Source organism: Dioscorea cayenensis, chromosome 1 (genome assembly GCF_009730915.1).
Source record: "Dioscorea cayenensis subsp. rotundata cultivar TDr96_F1 chromosome 1, TDr96_F1_v2_PseudoChromosome.rev07_lg8_w22 25.fasta, whole genome shotgun sequence".
Taxonomy (NCBI): Eukaryota; Viridiplantae; Streptophyta; class Magnoliopsida; order Dioscoreales; family Dioscoreaceae; genus Dioscorea; species Dioscorea cayenensis.
Genome location: NC_052471.1, coordinates 29,420,254 through 29,439,011, shown reverse-complemented (window position 1 = coordinate 29,439,011; position 18,758 = coordinate 29,420,254). Strand labels below are relative to the sequence as shown.

Below are 18,758 nucleotides of genomic sequence, written 5' to 3'. Positions count from 1 at the left end.
AACTGCTTTGGTGGTGGAAAATGGAAACTTACCAAAGGAAACATGGTTGTAGCCCGTGGAAATAAAGATTCTAAGTTGTATTGGTTGAAAAGTGTTGTTCCTAGTGATGATGTGAATGCAGTAGATATGGAGGCATCTTACTTATGGCACAGAAGACTTGGTCATATTAGTGAAAAAGGATTGTCTAGCTTGGCTAAAAAGAATGTGCTTCCAGGATTGAAGAATGCAGAGTTAGAGAGATGTTCTCATTGTATGGCAGGAAAACAAAACATGGTATCCTTTAAGAAGCATCCCTCTTCAAGGAAGTCAGAGTTGCTTGAGTTAGTACATTCAGATGTTTGTGGACCTTTAAAGGTAAAATCTTATGGTGGTGCCTTATACTTTCCGACATTCATTGATGATCATTCCAGAAACTTTGGGTCTATGCTTTGAAGACCAAAGATCGGTGCTTGAAAAATTCGAGAGAATACCATGCCTTGGTTGAAAGACATCCGGTAAGAAGCTCAAATGTATCAGGAGTGATAACGGTGGTGAGTATTGTGGATCTTTTGATGCATACTCGTAGATAACATGGAATCGACACGAGAAGACACCTCCCAAAAACTCCTCGACTAATGGTCCGGCGAGATAATGAATGCAACATTGATGGAAAGAGTTAGATGCATGCTTTCGGAAGCAAAGTTACCCTCAAAATGTTTTGGGGTGAGGCATTGTGTGCAGACAGACATGTGATCAATCTTAGTCTCGTTGTGGCCTTGAAAGGTGATGTGCCAGATAAAGTATGGTTTGGAAAGGATGTTTCCTATGACCACTTAAGAGCTTTTTGGTTGCAAAAGCATTTGTTCATATTCCAAAAGATGAGAGGTCTAAGCTTGATGAGAAGACTAGACGATGTATCTTCGTGGGCTATGGTCATAATGATGAGTTTGGGTATAGACCGTATGATCCGAGTGAAGAAGAAGTCGGTTAGAAGCCGTGATGTGGTATTTATGGAAAACCAAATGCTTGATGACATTGATAAGGTGGGGGCGGAAAAGATCCCTTGAAGACTTATGAGTTAATTAATGCGAGCCAGTTCATGTTACACCAAATCTAGAGACAGCTTGATATTGATGTTCGTAATGATGATCGCCCAGACTTGAGATGAATTAGATGTTCCAAGAATGGATGTGCGGATACAACTCGAAAGCAACATGAAGATGAACATCAAGATCCACCTCAAGTTCCACTTAGAAGGTCTAACGAGAGAGACATGTGTCCACCGAGATATCCATCCCGATGAGTATGTGACCTTGATCGATGGGGAGAACCGAGAGAATTACAAAGAGGCCATAGAAAGTGAAGAAATGCAGTGAAATGGATTATGAGGTATCTTAAGGGAACTTCAGACTTGAATCTTTGTTTTGGTGGTGAGAAGCTTGTGCTTGCTCGGTTATACTGATCTCGATATGGTCGGAGACGTTGATTCTAGAAAGTCCACTTCAGGGTATTTGATCAAGTTTGCAGGGGGAGTTGTGGCCTGGCAATCTAGATTGCAAAAGTGTGTTGCATTGTCCACAACTGAGGCAGAGTTCATTGCCATCACAGAAGCCTGCAAGGAATTGCTTTGGCTTAAAAAGTTCTTGCTTGAGCTTGGCTATACACAAGAGAGGTACGTCTTATATTGTGATAGTCAAAGTGCAGTTTATCTTGCCAAGAATCAAACCTTTCATTCCCGCTCAAAACACATTGATGTGAGGTATCATTGGATACGAGATGCATTGGATGCGAAGTTGTTGGAGTTGGCTAAAGTTCATACAGATGACAATGGTGCTGACATGTTGACAAAGACTTTGCCAAGAGGGAAGTTTGAGGTTTGCCGTATGATCGCCGGGATGGCGGTCACCTCCACATAGTCGTGAGGGGGAGATATGTTGGGTATTGGGCTCCTGTCCTATGTGGAGAAAAGCCCAAATGGTCCAAGCCCATTAGGGTTCACTTTATTAAGTGTTTTCCATCATATTAGGGTTAAGAGAGTGAAAAATCTGGGGTGATAGCCGCCGCAAAGATAAAAACGGCAGATTTTCGCAGGGTTCGGATTTGACAGGAGCAGCAAATTCAAGCTGGTGTTTGGAGGGTCAAACGATGTCCGATTGAGCTGAAATTTGGTGGGCACGTTCGGGACTTGCAGATCTTGATTTCCACCAGAAGGTTTGTGATTTGGCTTCTCCTAGCTCAAGATATGAGAGTCAGAACAGAAGCTACAGAATATTGCTTTTGTTTCCAATATAGCTTGTTTTAGCTATTGTTTTGGTCAAGTTGTATTTTTATTTATGCTCATTCTTGAGACTCTCTTGTACCCTGAATTTGATCATAGTGGAGCTTGGATTGGTCAAGATTGACCCGTGGTTTTTCACCCTTGATTTAAGGGTTTTCCACGTAAAATTTGGTGTCTTGTGTGATTGCAATTTTGGTCTTGTTAGGTTGCTCTCCTTCATCTAGCAAGCTTGGGGATTGTTTATCTGTTTACAATCTATTGAGATTGTTGCTTAATTCCCATCACTTTTTGCACAAATATCTTTGAAACTTTTATCTTGATTCTAACTTTCCTACATTCTTTGTTTTTGGAATATTTAGATGAACAACTTCATCCTATGTTTTTCTAAATGGGTGCATTTTATGGTTTTAGATAGTGGATAAACTTCAAGATTCAAGGAAAAAATAATATGAACAGAAACAAAAACAGAAATAAAGAAAGACAATCCACTAACACTGGAAGCTGATAAGTGATAAACATAAAGAGGGAGAGAAACACAAAAATACAACAATATACCACACAAAATAAGAAAAACCATGAAGCACTCAAGGGGATGGAGAAGTCATGTAAGCATGCTCTCTCCTCAATTGTCTTTTCCTCATGATCGCCTGGGTCTAGTATGATTTTGAAAACTCCAAATTGGATTTTGTTGCGGCAGCAAGTTCCTCCAATCTTATTTTCTTCGCCTCAAGTGTTGTTGTAATCCATACAAAAAACATATGAAATGTAATAAGAATTTGTATTTTCATAGAATATGAAAAAAACATTTCTTTTCTAGCCAAATATTTTATATTATTCCCTTGACAAGGAGATCCCAAGCTTCTTCGTAAGAATAAGAAAGCTTGGATGTCTAGCTACCCACATCTCCTGTAAAGAATTTAGTGGGGTAGAAAGGTGGAAAACCTAGGTGGAAAAGTGGTAAATTTGAGATGTGAATGAACATAGGAGCAAATGGTCTATTGATTCAATAGCTATATGATGGAGTATGCAAGTGGCTATCGGGACTTTCTTACACTCCCTATAGGCTAGATTTTAGAGGGTGAGTATTCTGTTACTCCAAAGCTAATCAGTTGAAAAAATTGATTTTCCAAGGGAGCATATTCTTTTTCGAGATGAATTTGGGTCATAGGACAAAGAGTGCCATCGTGATTAAGGAATTAGTAGAAGGATTTGAATGTGAATTGATCCATTGGATGTTAAATTCCAAAGTTTTGCTATCTTTGGATACCTAGGAGTTTGTGGCTTTTCTTGAAATTTTGTCAATAATTGTGAAATCAATCTGCATTAGTGGTGATTGTCATAAGTGCACCAAATCTTGTATGGTTTGAAAAAGATTGTTGTGTAGCCCTGAACAAATATGGTCATAGATACATTGGTGGGATAATTATTAACTCATTTGTCAAACCAAAAGAGAGTGGGTGATCCATCTTGAATTTGCAAAGAAATACAAGATCTGAAGGGAGGTAGGCATTTGTATATTCTTATTCTGATAAGTTGTTGTATTCTTCTTTTTTATTTTATTTTTTTAATATAGAAATATAGAAAAGTTAAATTGGAGATGCTCATTAACTTTCCTATATTTATGTTTTTTATAATATTTAGATGAACCAATTCATATATGATTTCTTAGCTTCTTCTATATTTTTTTAAAAAGATGGATAAATTGCGTATATGATCATAAAGAGAGATATAAAGACTTCAGTTCATATATAGTGAGGGTATATGTATGTTGAAGTATTAACTCTACGTCTGTGCACGTCCTTGACATAGTTTGTCGCCATTACAAATTGAATAGACACAAATAGTACTAAAACATGCAAAAATAATAGATGATACCCAGAAGGTAATATTACATGGCTAATTCTTTAGGGTGACATCTACTACAAAGTCAAGAATTAATCAGGTCTCATGTCGGTGGTCATCTTTCCAAATTTTCTACTACAAACTCAAAACTTCTCTCGACATTATTAGTTGTGTCCTCTAGCTTTTGTCTTTTTCTATCTAGTCTTATTCACTTTTAGATTTTTATTTTTCCCCAAATTTTCATGAATAAAATATTAAAAAAAAAATCAGAGGGACCTACAGTGAATGATAGCAATTTTCAAGGACATGCAAGTAATTAAATTCCAGAAAACAACATCAATTCTCTACTTTTTTTTTTCCAGGGTATAAATGCAAAAAAATGGGTTTTGAATAAAAAAATTTGCCGCCCGATAAGAGCGCTTATCGGATCCAAACCCGAATCAAAAGATTCGAAATTCTCTCGCGTTCTTATCATCATCATCATCATCATCATCGTCTCCAATCTCGAGAGCTCGCTCCATCGCTGTCCATGGCCCATGCCCATGCCCATCCTCCTCGGCGGGCGTTTGGAGTTCCATTTTGTCACTCTCTAGCTCGAATCTTAGGGTTTCGAGCACCCTTGGAGTTCTGATTCATCGATTGCTGCGATTTCAATGGATTCCAGCATTTGTCTTCTGAATTATTCCTTCTTTTTATCGGATTCATGGTTTTTGATTTTGTCTGTATGGATTCCCGTGTTGTCTCTTGATTTTTTTCATTCCTTTCTTCATCTTTTGGTTTTGATTCTCTCCTTATGTCAACCTCCAACCGGTTCTGATGATAAAGCTGGTATTTTTCCTCCTTTTTTTTGAATTTTTTTCATAGCTTTTGCTATCCATAAAGATAGAGGAATCTAAGGGGGATTTGTTTTTGTGAGCATTTTAAGCTTAATTTTGCTAAAAAGGTTTGATTTTTGATCAAAGATGCCTTTGACTCTGTTCTTTATATATAGATAACTCTTATTCTATTGGTATATGAATGGTTTCTAATGGCATCCTTGTTGTTTGCCCTAGTTGGTGATAAGATGAGTGGGTTTCAGTGTATGAAAGGGAAGGATCTAAAGAAACCAAGTTATGGGTGCATGGGAAGGTTAATGGATAGGTTTGACTCCAATGGCAGCATCATAACAAACAAGCTATTAACTGAGAGTTCAAACTCACAGTTTGATGGTACTATTTTTTATACTCTATTGTTGTTGGTACTGTTGTTTCTGGATGTTGATTTTCTTTGTTCTAAATCCATGCAGTTGTTGGTATAAAGTGAGTATTGATTGCTCTTCTGTTGACCTAGTTTATTTTTACTCAATATAAATCTCTCTAGTGGTGGTTGTTGATGAATTTGATCTATTGAAACTAACTGCAGTTTATATATCATACATTTATCAATGTTTTATTTATTTGGTTATCAGGTTCTCTGGTTCATCAAAGTTGCTCAGATGTGTTGGATAATGGCAGGCTTCAAGTTGAGGACGAAGTAAGTTTTTTTGTGAATTACTAGTCCAGCGGAGAATCTATGAGCTGTTTATCGATTTCGATTGCTCTGCAGGTACAAAATGATCAAAGGAATAGTTCATCTGAAAAGGAACTTGGTGGAATGCCGACAAGATTGGCATCGGAGATGTCAAGGTATATGCCAACAAAGAAACCTGAAAATGTTGTTGCTAGGTTAATGGGGCTGGATATGAATTCTTTACCAGCACAACCACTGGTTGTAACCACTACGATGAAGTCACAATATGGTTGTTCAGCCGATACATCAACATCGGTTCACCAGGGAAACAAGCAACTGGACAAGGATCGGTACTTTGATGCAACGTCACGAGATAATGGCTTGCGTATCTATGAGAAAGAATTGAAAGATGAACAACCCTGGACTTTTCGGAATGAAATATCTGATGAAACTATAAATACAAAGAGAATGGCCCTTGTTCATCACATTTTAGCGACAAATGGAAACTTGGTTCAGTCTAAAGAGTTACAAGATGCAGCTGAGGCTCTAAGTTCAGATAAGGACTTTTATCTCAAATTTGTTGGAGAACCGAATCAGTCTCATCAACTCCAGAGTGATCCTCGGCCAAAGAATCGGATTGTGGTGTTGAAACCATCAAAATTAGTCGACATGAAGAGTGAAAAGTATATTCCTGATCCTCAGAAGCGCCAGATAAGTGCAAGTTCAACATATCCAAGTTCTGATAGTATATCGAAAAAAGCCCGGATTGTTGTTTTAAAGCCTAAACAACGAAAGCCTCGTTGTGTCGATAGTTCAGTAACTTCAAATATATTCGTGCCGAAATTGGATAAGGGCCTTGATTTCATTGTTGTCATCCAATTCTTATGCTAGAGAAAATAGTCCAATCAGTAACTTGGAAAATGAGGATGGTAGCTTCAATGACTCAGACATTGCAACTCCAACTTCACATCATTCTTCTGAATACACTAACAGATCAGATGATCACAGCTGGTCCCGCAATTTGCCGGAGTTATCTGTTGATAGGTTGGCAAAGAAACAAATTTCAGATAGATGGGCATTACTGATATCCAATCCAATTTATGCGAAGGAAGATCGAGGCCAAAAGAGGTCAACAACTTTAGGCGAACTGCTCAGCTTTCCTAAAGTAGAGAAGGAAGATGAGGGCGCCAGAGGATTAACAGTTTCAAGCAGTAGACCATTTGGTGAAGAGCAAGACCCTAGTTTTTCAGCAGCATGTTTTGGTAACATGAGGACTTTGTCAAGGTCTAAATCTTTATCATCGTCTTTGGTTAATGAACAATGCACTGGATTGAACACAGAGGCATCTGAGGTTCCATTCTGCAAATCAATGGTTACAAGGAATAGTAACTCATCTCTGAGAGGGGAAAAGTTCTGCATTTGTTTAGTCATTGGAACAAGAGGCAAGGAAGAGTGAAAACCATTGCTGATAAAAATGAAGATCATGCATGTTCTCCACCTTCAGTTGAGGCAAGTGGAAAATTTATCTTGTTCTTTTACTGCTGTTTTTTTTTTACCTCAATTATGTGTTGATTTCTTGATGCACTTGGGCAGGAAGACCAACCAAGTCCTGATTCAGTTTTAGCAGCACCATTTGAGGATGCCTCTCGTTCATCTGAAAGCAATCATGATAGAAACTCTCGTTAGTTCACTCATTCTACTTTTTACACTATTTGATCTTGATAAAACACAAAATAGACGATTCTCACTTTCATTTTATTTCAACATAGGACTACTGTCGAGATCAATACCGATAAGGTCAGTATCGCGACACTTTACATGGGACGATACTGACATGGAATCTGCCGCATTACAATCATCCCAAGAACGCACCAAATCATTGCTCAAATCAAATGAAGAAGAGCAAAAATGGTTCAACTTCATCCACAACATGTTGGACAGCAACAACTTCACTCAATTGGATTCACCGAAAGAAGTGAATCAAAGACTCATGTTTGATTGTGTTAATGAAGCTCTATCTGAAATCAGTAAGAATGCAACAATGGTTGCATATCCTGGGATCAGAGCTTGTAATGGCCTCTGGAAACAAAGTTCAAGTTCTAGTAACCATTTGTCGACGCAAGTGTGGGAGTTATTAAGGTATTGGATGAGTAATACTGGGAGCAATGCATTAGAAGTGGTGTATAAGAATGTGAAGAGAGAGGTAGGAGGGAGTGAATGGGATGAGAAGAGTTGGAGGGAGATGGTGGTGGTTATTGAAGAGGTTTGTGATGAGGTTTTGGGAGAGTTCATCGGAGAAGTGTTGGCGTTCTAGTTGTGTAACTCTGACGAATTTTTTGTAGTGTTTATGTAATCTTCACAGCCTTTCAATTTTTGTGAGTTATTATAGAGCTTAAAACTGTATATATGAGACTATTTTGATTGCTACCTTCATTTTATTATAATTTGTCATACAATAAACCATCCAGCAACAGTAACATCACTGCAACAACTGTGTACTGCTGAAGCTTTTTAACATTAATTTGAAAAGTGGTATGAGTTTGAATTATGGATGAGAGTACATGTTTTTGAAAGTGCAAGTAGTGGTCCATGTATGCGTGGGTCTTTTTTTATTTACTCCGTTGAGACTTGTATACACTTTTAATTTTTTTTAGCAATTTAGCCGTTCATTTTGGCAAAAAAAAAAGTTAATTAATTAATTAATTTGAAAAGATGATAGTATCAGAAATTATAAGCACAAACCTTTTCAATTCTCCACGAAAATCATATGGAAGATCCTACATATACATGATTCAAATAACCAGTTTCATGACTTAACAATATAATTATATAAAGTGGAGCTCATTCTGACTAATTTCTGTCTCATAAACTTACCTCTTCCTATTGTCCGTCAATCAGCTGCTAAGTTGCTAAAAATAGCAAGGGCGTGCATAAATTCCAACGGAGCAAAGTGGGGACAAGGTCTGTATACACGTAAGTGTTGTGATCACTCATAAACAATCACTTCTCATTCTCCCAAAAAATGTACCATCACCCGAGATTCAAACTCTTCTTATATATGAAGGGTTATGATAGAAAGACTTGGATATTAATAGACCATTTGAACGTTGGCCGTAGCTAGACAAAGTTTACTCAAATAAAATAAGCAGAGCGGAGTTAAGTCTAGCAAACAAAACCTATTCCAGAGTTTTACATCATAAAATGAGTTCATCTTGTAACCAAACAGAAAAGGAAATCGGATCCATGACTAGGTTGGAACTAAATTAGCTTACACATGTCAACTCTCACATGCTAACAAGGCTAACCTAAACCACTTTACATTTAAATTACAGAAAGGTCAACCTTCTGCTTTACCAAGAAGTGCAGGAGGATTTCCATGAGGATAAGAAGTCCTTCGCAACAACATATTTGTTATTTACCAACGACCTTTGGGTCTATTGGTATACGGGTCACCGATAGAGCTCTCACCGAGTGGTGAGAGTTCGATTCTCGGCTGATGACACATTTCTAGGAGTTGTGAATAGTGATTGTGTATGAGTGATTTCAGCGCCCACGTGAGCACGGCCCCGTCTCCACTTATTCTACCGAGGCTTGTGCACGTCCCTGGGTCTCTAGTGGGTTCGCCCCTCCTCTTCACTAAAAAAACAGACATATTTGTTACTCATATCTCTTGCCAATAAAAATATTCATGACCACACTTGCCAAGTATATAAATAAATTTATCATCCAAGAGTAAAACATTAGAGAATTAATAGTGAACTTGCAGAGTCTTGATATAAAATTATGAAAGCACTATCTATCCCCATAATACCATCTTATCTATAAATCCACTTTCTACTTATTCTCTCATTCCTCTCTTGTCCATTACAAGAAAAAAACGCATTTTTCAGCTTAGAATACCACATTTTTTCAAATTTAACCACAAAAGCCTTGAATTCCTCCAAAAGTAGTTGAATCAATATAAACTCATAATCTAAAAACCTTAAAATAATATACATGGAGATCTAAGTTTTGTATAGATCTATCACAGCTAGTACGAATTAAAACACTCTATAAAGTAAATCATTGGATTGCGCAATAGTATGACACAAAAGTGCAAGGGGGAGGGTAAGGGTTTGAATCCTTCTCTCGACAGTACTGTTCATGCATTATACAATTAGGTCAAATACTGTTCTTGTACTATTCATGGTATGGGAGTGAGTCTCTTGTGAGAGAAATAGTGATTTTATCTCTCTAAAATTGCAAAACAGAGTGAATTTTTCTAAGAGGTCTGAAAACTATTAAAATTGGTGTATTTCTATACATATTTGTCCCTTGTTGAATTGATACAAATTAGCAATGTAAAACCATTGAAAATGCTCAGTGGTGAGATCTGAACTGTGATATATCATTCAACGCATCATTTTCATAGCAATCTCTCAGAATTAGCATGGATTAAAGCACTCAAAAAAGGAAAAAAAAAAATGGTTAAGTGATTCAAATTTTTGTCACTTAATCAATTCCATTGATAAAAAAAAATATATGTAAAAAAGACTTTTATCTAATTGATAATAATTTTAATTAATTTTTTATAATAATATTTTAAAATTAAATGTTTAATGTATTCATCGGTGGCATGTGACGAAAAGAGACAACTTTGCCTACATGACGAGCTTGTTTACTTTCTAAAAATTTGAAATTGCTTATATGATATCATAAATATAGATTAATTAATTTTAATTATATATATATATATATATCACTGTTGGTGAGATCAGGAAAAGTACAAACTTGGCAGAAGATTTATTGCAACGTTAATAAAAGAATAACTGATTTACAAAAATAAAATGTTGAATAAACATTAACAAATGTTAATAGAAACACAATAAACAGTTACAAATTTGAGTCTCGAAAAAGAGAAGGATGCATAATGTGGAACATAAATAAAGTTTAATTGATTATACAAAAAAAAAAGACATTATTTGATCTTTTCCTAGGGTTATTACTTGTTTGGCTAACAATAAACCCAAAAAGAAGTGTACAATTTAATGGCACACCTGCTCTTCTTCTACTTGTCTCTGCTTCAATTATCAGAAAATACCCAGCAGTGTAGCAATGGCAAAAATCAGAAACAAAACTCCACCCAAATATCCAACCTGATATTAGAAATTTCATTAAAACAAACAAATATATATTGCCATATAAAAGAAAATTGCCGAAAATTGTAGGTTACACCAGTCTCATTACATCAAAACCAATGGAAATATACTTGATATATTTTGTTGAGCCCCAATCCTCTGTGAACGTCTATAGTTTATAAATCTATAGTTTCTTATCATGAATTACTGTGCTTATAAATAGCGCACTGTAAAAAAAAGTGATTCATAATATTATATTACTGTGTTTATAAATAGTGTATAACAAAAAAATAGGATGTAACATATTTCAATCTCAACCGTTGAATCAATTCTTTACACAGTAACTAAACAAATCACAACCATTGAACTTTATTTCTACTAACATCTATTACAAGCAGAATTCTTTTTCTCTATTTTGTTTATATGCAGTGATCAAAGAATTTGATAAAAATAAACTTGTAATAAACAAAAGTTACTTCTAAGTTAGACAAGTGCATTACACTAATATTGTTGAATGTATCAATAGTGAAGTGTAAAGTGAATAATTCATATATATCTTTATTGTTGTGTGATGCTTGTCTCACAATTGGGTATTTAGCACAATATAAAAGATGCAAGTTGTACTAATTTGGTTATTTGGTGTAGTTATTGGCTACACGAGACACATGGCATGAATTATCCTAAATTGTCGGAAAACCATTATGTGGCAATAAAAATATATATAAAATATTCAATTTATAATTCATCGGGGGATATCGCACGTATCCAACAATTTTGATTTATCCTTCAGTTACAAAGTGACACGCATAGTAAACAGAAGTTACTTCTAAATTAGATTGGTATATGAAACTTGCCATAGTTATATTATAGTTTAGATCGATTAATGGGCAATATTGGGCTCATATCACAAACCCTAATATTTCTCTATATATACCCTTGTACTCATTTCCTAATTTGAATATACAAACTATTTTTTCTATCTTCACAATACTAAAATTGTTGAATATATCTTATAACAGTGAATTGTAAAGTGAATTATTCAGATATATCCTCTTAAGGTTGTGTATGCTTATCTAACAATTGGGTATCTAGGATTATTTAGATATTATCACAAGTATAACATGCAAGTTCTACTAATTTTGGTGTAGTTATTAGCTACATAGGCACATGCCATTATTTGTCCTAAATTGTCAAATATTCATCACGTGGCAATAAAAATATATGCAAAATATTCAATTTATAATTCATCGTCACATTGGACATATCCAACAGTTTTGATTCATTCACCAGTTGCAACGTGACACACACCAGTTGTAACCAAGAATTTTTCTAACCATTTTTTTTTCCCTGGTTTCATAACTGAATCATTAATATGGTATTTTTCAAACTTGCAAGTTTGAAAAATTGGAGAAAAGACCATTTCTGTTATTCTTGGGATTACTTATAAAACTTCTCTAGCTACATAGAGTTGGTTTAGTAAATATTAATAAAACATATAATCTAGGCCCTTTTTTTCCTAATCAGTTCAAATTTCACAATTTGATTAAGACAGCTGTAATTGTTACATCTTAACACGAACTTTATTTTGAATATTTTGATTTTTTTAGTTTTTTTTTAATTGTACCATATCAACCTAATATATATATGTTTGATTTGAATTAACAACCAAGCCCCAATTCTATCAGAGCCCCAGATAGATTAATTAATTAATTAAACATGTGTCTGATTGAATGTATACATTTGAATTAAACTCTACGGTTAAAAAAAATTAATCTAACAAGCCCATGTAGAACGACAATTAATAAGAGTTCAAATTAATGCAAGCTTCTAATTTCTATAGGCAATAGTAAATAAGGCAAAATGCTTCTCAGAAATTGAAGCAAACACTCCTGGGCTTATAGAATCATGTGAAATACACGTGTATTGTGAGGCTAAAAAAGTAATTACCTAATCATATTGGGCAATCTCTTGCTACTATGCAGAATTTCTTACTTTGAAGATAAAAAATATGTAGTAATGAATGCCGAAGGTGAAAGAGAAATTCCAATAGTCATACTAAGAAATTGACAGCAAATTCGCGAGAACATATAAATTATAATGTTAAACAGAATAGATATATGTATTTATGAATGCAAGAGGCGTAAAATCAATATCCATTGATCAAATCAGGCAGCAGAGGCACGATTTTGTTCATGAGTATTAAGAATAGAAAATATGAACTAGATTACAAGGATGATCACAATACAATGTATAAGCTATAATCCTAATGAATCTAACAATAAATATGTAGGATTTATAATTTGATAGAGAAAAAATTTGTCATTAAGAACATTTTGAAGGTTGTGCTTGTGCCTTCGCGCACATAAAATAAAAAAAATATAAATATAACATGGAAGGGGAGAGAAGAAACTTATGGTCAAGCAATTTACCACTTTTTCTGAGATATAATTAGCCAGAAGTGCTCCGCCTATAACAGCAATTGCTGTTGCAACTAGGTGTCCGGCAATGGCTCCGCCAGCTACTCCCCAAGGAGACTACATGGAATATATCCAACAATAACAACATACATAAATCAGATTCTCATTATTATTGGATGCAAACAACACTTCAAGAGAAAGTTAGGGAACGAACCTGGGCAGCACCAAGTGCAATTGTAGCCAGCATTGAGCGATCACCCCATTCCTGGGGAAAGAATAAAAACATCGGGAGAGTTGAAAGATACAACATAATTATACTGTTCTAATCTGACATTCAATAAACATATATTTTGTATTGAATTATAGCTACAAAGATATGTAGTCAGCTGGTTACTCACTGCAAAGAATACAAGGCTGAAGGACTCCCAGACAACCTCAAGAGGGCTGGTTAGTTTCTTGGCAACCTGCAGGAGCTTAAATTTTTATTGAACAGATACAATTGTAGAAAAATGTTAAGCTTTCTTTAATCAATAAAAGTCCTAATGAAGTTTGAATGTGCTGAAAATAAGGGCGGTGTTTCCAGAGCGAGAAAATCTGAGAAAATAAACCAAACAGCATCAGGCAACCATAGACACAATTGCTTGTAAACTTGTATTTGTAGTTCTTCTCCAATATTGAACAGAATCTATTTTCCGCATACCTTCTGCTTGCTGCTGGCCATATGCTACAATAGCCCCTTGTAATGAGTGTACCTTCTATCGTTAATTAATGTGGCCACTGGTCTATCTACCTTTCTCAAATATATATATATATATCTATATATATAACAGAAATGACTTAAGTTACAGTGGTAAAGAAACTTTAGGCAGACATCTTTTAGTGCAAACCGATTGATTTGAGTATTCCCACGACAATGGCAGGTTATGCACCTGATACTAAACAAAAAATATCTGCTAAATTTATTGTGATTAATCTTATAAATAATAACGAACAAATTTAGCAGACCTTGGATAATATAAGATGCTTGCATTACAGTGTTAACATTCAGATGCTAGGCACAAACACAGTTCAATCATCAAAAGCCAGCCATACCCCAGAAAGATCCATGCTTGCAAAGAGGAAAACTGATGCAAAGTAGTTGGATGACAAACCTTTTCCTTCACAAGCTCCTCAGCTTCTACAAGCTCTCCCAATCCAGGGCTATCTCCGCTGTGCTTCTTCTCAACTGATGGAAGCTCCCATGCATCTTTTATTGACTTGTAACCGAAGAATGTAAGAAGTGCCACTGCCGCATACTCTCAATTAGTAGCGCTTATCAAGCATCAGCAATTCAATATTGATACAAAAAGTAGAAATTCATGTGAAGAAATACTCAAGAAGAAATAAAATTACTTAAACTACTCCTACACTATGTTTGGTTGGGGGATAAGTCCTATTCCCCCTACCAAACAATTTGGGATAAGTTATAAACATATTTAGAAAAGTAAATTTTTAATTTAAAAATACTTAGCTTTTATTAGTATTTATTAAGTTAAATTTTAATTTGCTCAAATAAAAATTTTCCTTCCAACCTAATATTTGAAAAAATTCCTTTGATTTACATTCTTCCCTCTGAACCAAACCCACCCTTAGAACTAGAATTATTTTTAGATGCATACATAAGATCAATGTAAGAGCAAATGCACTCTATATACACAAGAAAAAGAAAAAGAAATGAATTTAAGATGGTTTTCAAAGAAGCATACATCAAAGCCATGAATGCAAGATTAATCAAAAACAAACTGATAACAGGTGAGCGCCCATGGAGGATTGTAGAGATGGTATTACCAATAAGCTTATCTAGATTTAGAATGCGCTAGAAATTAGTGACCCATTGTGATATGGAAGCTATTTTCAATAATCAAAGAATGGTATAAATAACTCAGAACCTACTTGTCTGGAACTGTGCAGGTACAGACTGGAAAACCCGGCCTATTATGACGGATAAGATTGTCATAAGGGAAAGAGCACCCATGGACCCAAGTAAAACCTGTTTGTAGGCAATAAATCATAACATTAAACACAATAAATAAGAAATTTAACTTTTTTATAGTTTCTGAGCCATTTTTGCTGTAAACATCAAGTAGAACACTGAATGCTATAACTTCTGAACAGAGCCTGCAATTTTTAAGCATGCAAGATCACAGAGCACAAAGGCATTATCATGAAAACAACTTTCATAAATAGAAAATCACACAAGATGCAACCTTGAAGCTTTTACCAAACATTGCACACAAGAAAGTAATAGAGGTAGAATACTGGATAGGTGTGGTCATATACCAGTGCTTTGTCATATTGCATAGCCAACAAGGCCTGCGATGAAAAATGTCTGCAAATATAAAGACATTCAAACCTTTATCAGGCTAAATTTCAGTAAAACATAGCATATAATATTTGAAAAGATTCAATATACTCATAATTAGACCAGCATCTTACATATTCAAAATCAAACATAATTTGAGAATGCATGAAATTTGAAAGGTGATCATAATGCATCATGAAAACGACATATCTTAAATGGAAGTTAATGTTTATCTTAATGCAATTTATCATGTAAATCTAAATTTCAAGGTGTATGCATTAAACAGATAAGACCCAGTAAAAGTGATCTGTATAATAGTAGATCAACCATAAACCCTGGATGCCTTACTACCATATTATAATTATAGGCTGTGGAAAAGGATTACAGGTTTTGAACCGAAAAAATAAAACGGTAGAAAGAGAAAAATGATAGATAGCAAGCAAAATTAAACTATGGGAGGTGAGGAACAGTGGATCAATTTTTTTCCTTAAAGCTCCAAAGTAAAGTACGTTGGTCAAAAGAAAGGAGAAGTCATTGTGCTTGTTGTGTTCGGTCTATGAAGAAACTCTAAACCCTAAACCCTGTCACAAGCCCTGGCAATTGTTGAGTTTGGATGACATGATTGTTCAAATTTTACGCAACCATTTGCCCTGAGACATCTATGAGGATGCCACCATCTCATGTCTTAGGTGTTCAATCCCTCGTATGATGTATATTGCTCAAACATAGCAATCACCTGTTCCATATATTTCATCCATAAGACTGAACCTGATCACTATGGGTTTTGTAGAAGAATCCAGTTAAAACAATAAAACTCCAATGAGACCTCAATATCATCAATTTCTGTCCTTCTCACGTCAATCTCACAAACAGATACTTTATCACAGCACAATGTTATTCACTAGACCTTATAATGAAAACTCTAGCACATAGTATGAAAATATCCACCAATGCATACATAACTTGAACTTGTTAAATGTCTAAATACAGACACAGTGGCAACAGAAAAATAAAGCAGCCACTAGAGGTATACACATTGCCGCCCAAGGATAAGCATCTTTACAGAGGTTTTTTATTATTATCACACAAACTGAAAATAGGACTAACGGGTATGAAGTACGCAGGTAGAAAATGGAATTTATAAATTTTTTCCTGGCACACATGGAAACAAGTAAATTTTAATATGATACTAGTAATGCAGCCGTTAATTGCTTTTTTATCAAAAAAAGAAACCAGAAAAGATTGCTTAATGCAGCTCACTGACCTTGTCTCCAATCTCAGAAACAAATATCAATGTGAATGCAGCAGTGAAGCCTGATTTTGCTAGTGCGGACATAAGAGCAGAAGGGCCAATCTTTGCGAAAGCAACAAGTGAAAACACTAGTGAGCATCCAAGTAGGACTCCTGAAATAGAAAGTAGATAACGAAATCCAGAAAATTGCTTTCCCCTGCCAATGCATCCCAAACACATGAAATTGCAAGCTCAGTAAAAAGAAGTTAGGGAAACTCAAAGTTATTAGTGATTGTTATAGAAAACAAAAATATAAAAGATACTACTTGAATGTGCATCAATCTACTTGTTGAAATTGTTATTTTGAGCATAACCTCATAACATATAAGCTCCTAGACCACTGAATCCAGAATAGGAATCACTCTCCAATTTTGATACTCACAACAACATATAGGAAGAAACTACTTTTTCAGGCATTAACAAAATAGTAGAATACATCAATCTACTTGTTGAAATCATTATTATGAGCATAAATTTGTAGCATATAAGTTCCTAGACAATTGAATCCAGAATAGGAATCACTCTCCAATTTTGATACTTTCGCAACAGAACCTACAACAATTAATTCTGAAACAATACTCACAATTCAGAAGAGGTTTTTCCGGATGTGTTATCTGCAGGATTCCTGGTATTTTCAATCTCTCCTGACCCATCATAACCTCCAGCTCCAATATTGACATTTGACGCCTGTGCTCTAACGCTTCCTCTCGATAACTTCAATCTTGAAGATATGATTTCAAATCTTACTGCAATAAACCAGAGGAAAGAAAAAGACAAACATGATTTAAAGAAGAAAACAGTAAACATTACTCCAAACTACACAAAAGAGAATCAAATAGTACTAAAATTTCCACATTTTAAACAATTTCAACAAGCATTAATCAACAGAGATTCAAACACCATTTTTGTCCTCCATTTACACCTCCAGAGTGCTGAATTCCTACATCTAATCTCTTACACTCAAAAAGGACTAAAATCTAACTCTTAACCACCAGTGAGCAAGGACATTAAGCTGAATTCCCAATAAAGCACTAAAAAAACACCTAAATTAAGCTGAATTCCTACATCTTAATCTCTTCCAACAACCATTCACCACTGTAAACCAAAAAAATTGGAACCCAAACACCATCAATGTTAAAAATCATAAGAAAAAAACAACAAAAACAAGGAATTAGAAGCTCACAATCAATCGAAGACCTTCTGAATTCAATTCGACGGTTTAAAAATGGAGAGGAAACAGAGAAAGCAAGAGCAGGGGATTTCCCGCTTGAAAGGAGACGAGCTTGGAGATCGCAAGACAACATCTTTCAATCAAAATCTCAGCAAATCCATCCCAATCCCCACCCGCTCCAAACCCTAGAAATTCAAATTCTAAATTTCGAGGGATTTCGAAGCTTTGTGGAAGAGCAAAGGAACAACATTTGATAGTGAGTTCTCTGAGATGAAGCAAGTACTCTTAACGGCTGCCACGTGGCAGGCTTGAGGATAAAATATTATGGGCCGCATGATCTTGACCGGCCCAATTTCAACGGTCAAGGATGAATTCATGTTTTTTTTTATTTTTTTATTTTTTTTGCAGTTGGAAGAAAAATAAGATTAGTTATTACTCGCTACAGTCTTTTTTTACTTGTGAATTTTTTTGTCTTTTTTTATTTGTCAATTTAAAAAATTTATGAATTATTAAATTTTTTTATCAAAAAAAAAAAATTATTAAATTTTATTTTATATATTTAATATACTTCTATAACTTCAATAAATAACAGTTCGCCTGGTTTTTTTATTTGTCCATTTTAACTAATTCACATAAATTAAGAAAGACGGTTGAAGTCTGTTAGTAATATAAAATTTATAAAAAATTATATTAATTTTTTAGTATTATCTTTATTTAAAATATTATTTAATAAAGTGTGTAGTTGAATATAATTTATTGAAAGTTATAGAAGTCCGTCGAATATAAAAGGTAGATTCATAAATTTTCGAATTAGACAAGTAAAAACACAAAAAA

The 18,758-nt window shown here is 34.8% G+C and overlaps 3 protein-coding genes across 5 annotated transcripts; 2 read left to right on the top strand and 1 right to left on the bottom strand.

Moving 5' to 3' along the window:
* Positions 1–4,541: 4,541 nt before the first annotated feature.
* LOC120261681 lies at positions 4,542–7,096 on the top strand. Of its 3 annotated transcripts, none has more exons than XM_039269662.1 (4): positions 4,542–4,927; positions 5,152–5,307; positions 5,547–5,611; positions 5,684–7,096. In XM_039269662.1, the coding sequence occupies exons 1-4, from the start codon at positions 4,753–4,755 to the stop codon at positions 6,476–6,478; spliced, it is 1,191 nt and encodes a 396-aa protein (XP_039125596.1). In that variant the 5' UTR covers positions 4,542–4,752; the 3' UTR covers positions 6,479–7,096. The 3 variants fall into 3 exon arrangements, with proteins under 3 accessions (XP_039125596.1, XP_039125610.1, XP_039125604.1); XM_039269676.1 differs by having other exon boundaries at positions 4,544–4,764; XM_039269670.1 differs by having other exon boundaries at positions 4,824–5,042.
* On the top strand, positions 6,514–8,078 carry LOC120258571. The gene is made up of 4 exons (XM_039266035.1): positions 6,514–6,598; positions 6,655–6,938; positions 7,181–7,268; positions 7,357–8,078. Exons 1-4 carry the CDS (start codon positions 6,514–6,516, stop codon positions 7,899–7,901), a joined length of 1,002 nt encoding a protein of 333 aa, XP_039121969.1. The 3' UTR covers positions 7,902–8,078.
* Positions 8,079–10,348: 2,270 nt separating this feature from the next.
* On the bottom strand, positions 10,349–18,159 carry LOC120258563 (protein PAM71-homolog, chloroplastic). Its single transcript, XM_039266026.1, is given in 11 exon segments — positions 10,349–10,722; positions 13,134–13,238; positions 13,336–13,386; positions 13,520–13,585; positions 14,273–14,416; positions 15,049–15,150; positions 15,441–15,473; positions 15,475–15,489; positions 16,727–16,910; positions 17,337–17,499; positions 17,937–18,159. Coding segments are annotated over 11 exon segments (1,050 nt in total). The 5' UTR covers positions 18,058–18,159; the 3' UTR covers positions 10,349–10,656.
* Between the last annotated feature and the right edge of the window lie 599 nt (positions 18,160–18,758).

Bases quoted from the DNA above. Each gene is read 5' to 3' on its own strand.
- LOC120261681 (XM_039269662.1), top strand. From the start codon at position 4,753: ATGGATTCCAGCATTTGTCTTCTGAATTATTCCTTCTTTTTATCGGAT. The intron at 4,928-5,151 runs GTATTTTTCCTC...TGTTTGCCCTAG, and splicing joins CGGTTCTGATGATAAAGCTG to TTGGTGATAAGATGAGTGGG. The intron at 5,308-5,546 runs GTACTATTTTTT...TTTGGTTATCAG, and splicing joins TTCAAACTCACAGTTTGATG to GTTCTCTGGTTCATCAAAGT.
- LOC120258571 (XM_039266035.1), top strand. From the start codon at position 6,514: ATGGTAGCTTCAATGACTCAGACATTGCAACTCCAACTTCACATCATT. The intron at 6,939-7,180 runs GTTCCATTCTGC...GCACTTGGGCAG, and splicing joins TGAACACAGAGGCATCTGAG to GAAGACCAACCAAGTCCTGA. The intron at 7,269-7,356 runs GTTAGTTCACTC...ATTTCAACATAG, and splicing joins CAATCATGATAGAAACTCTC to GACTACTGTCGAGATCAATA.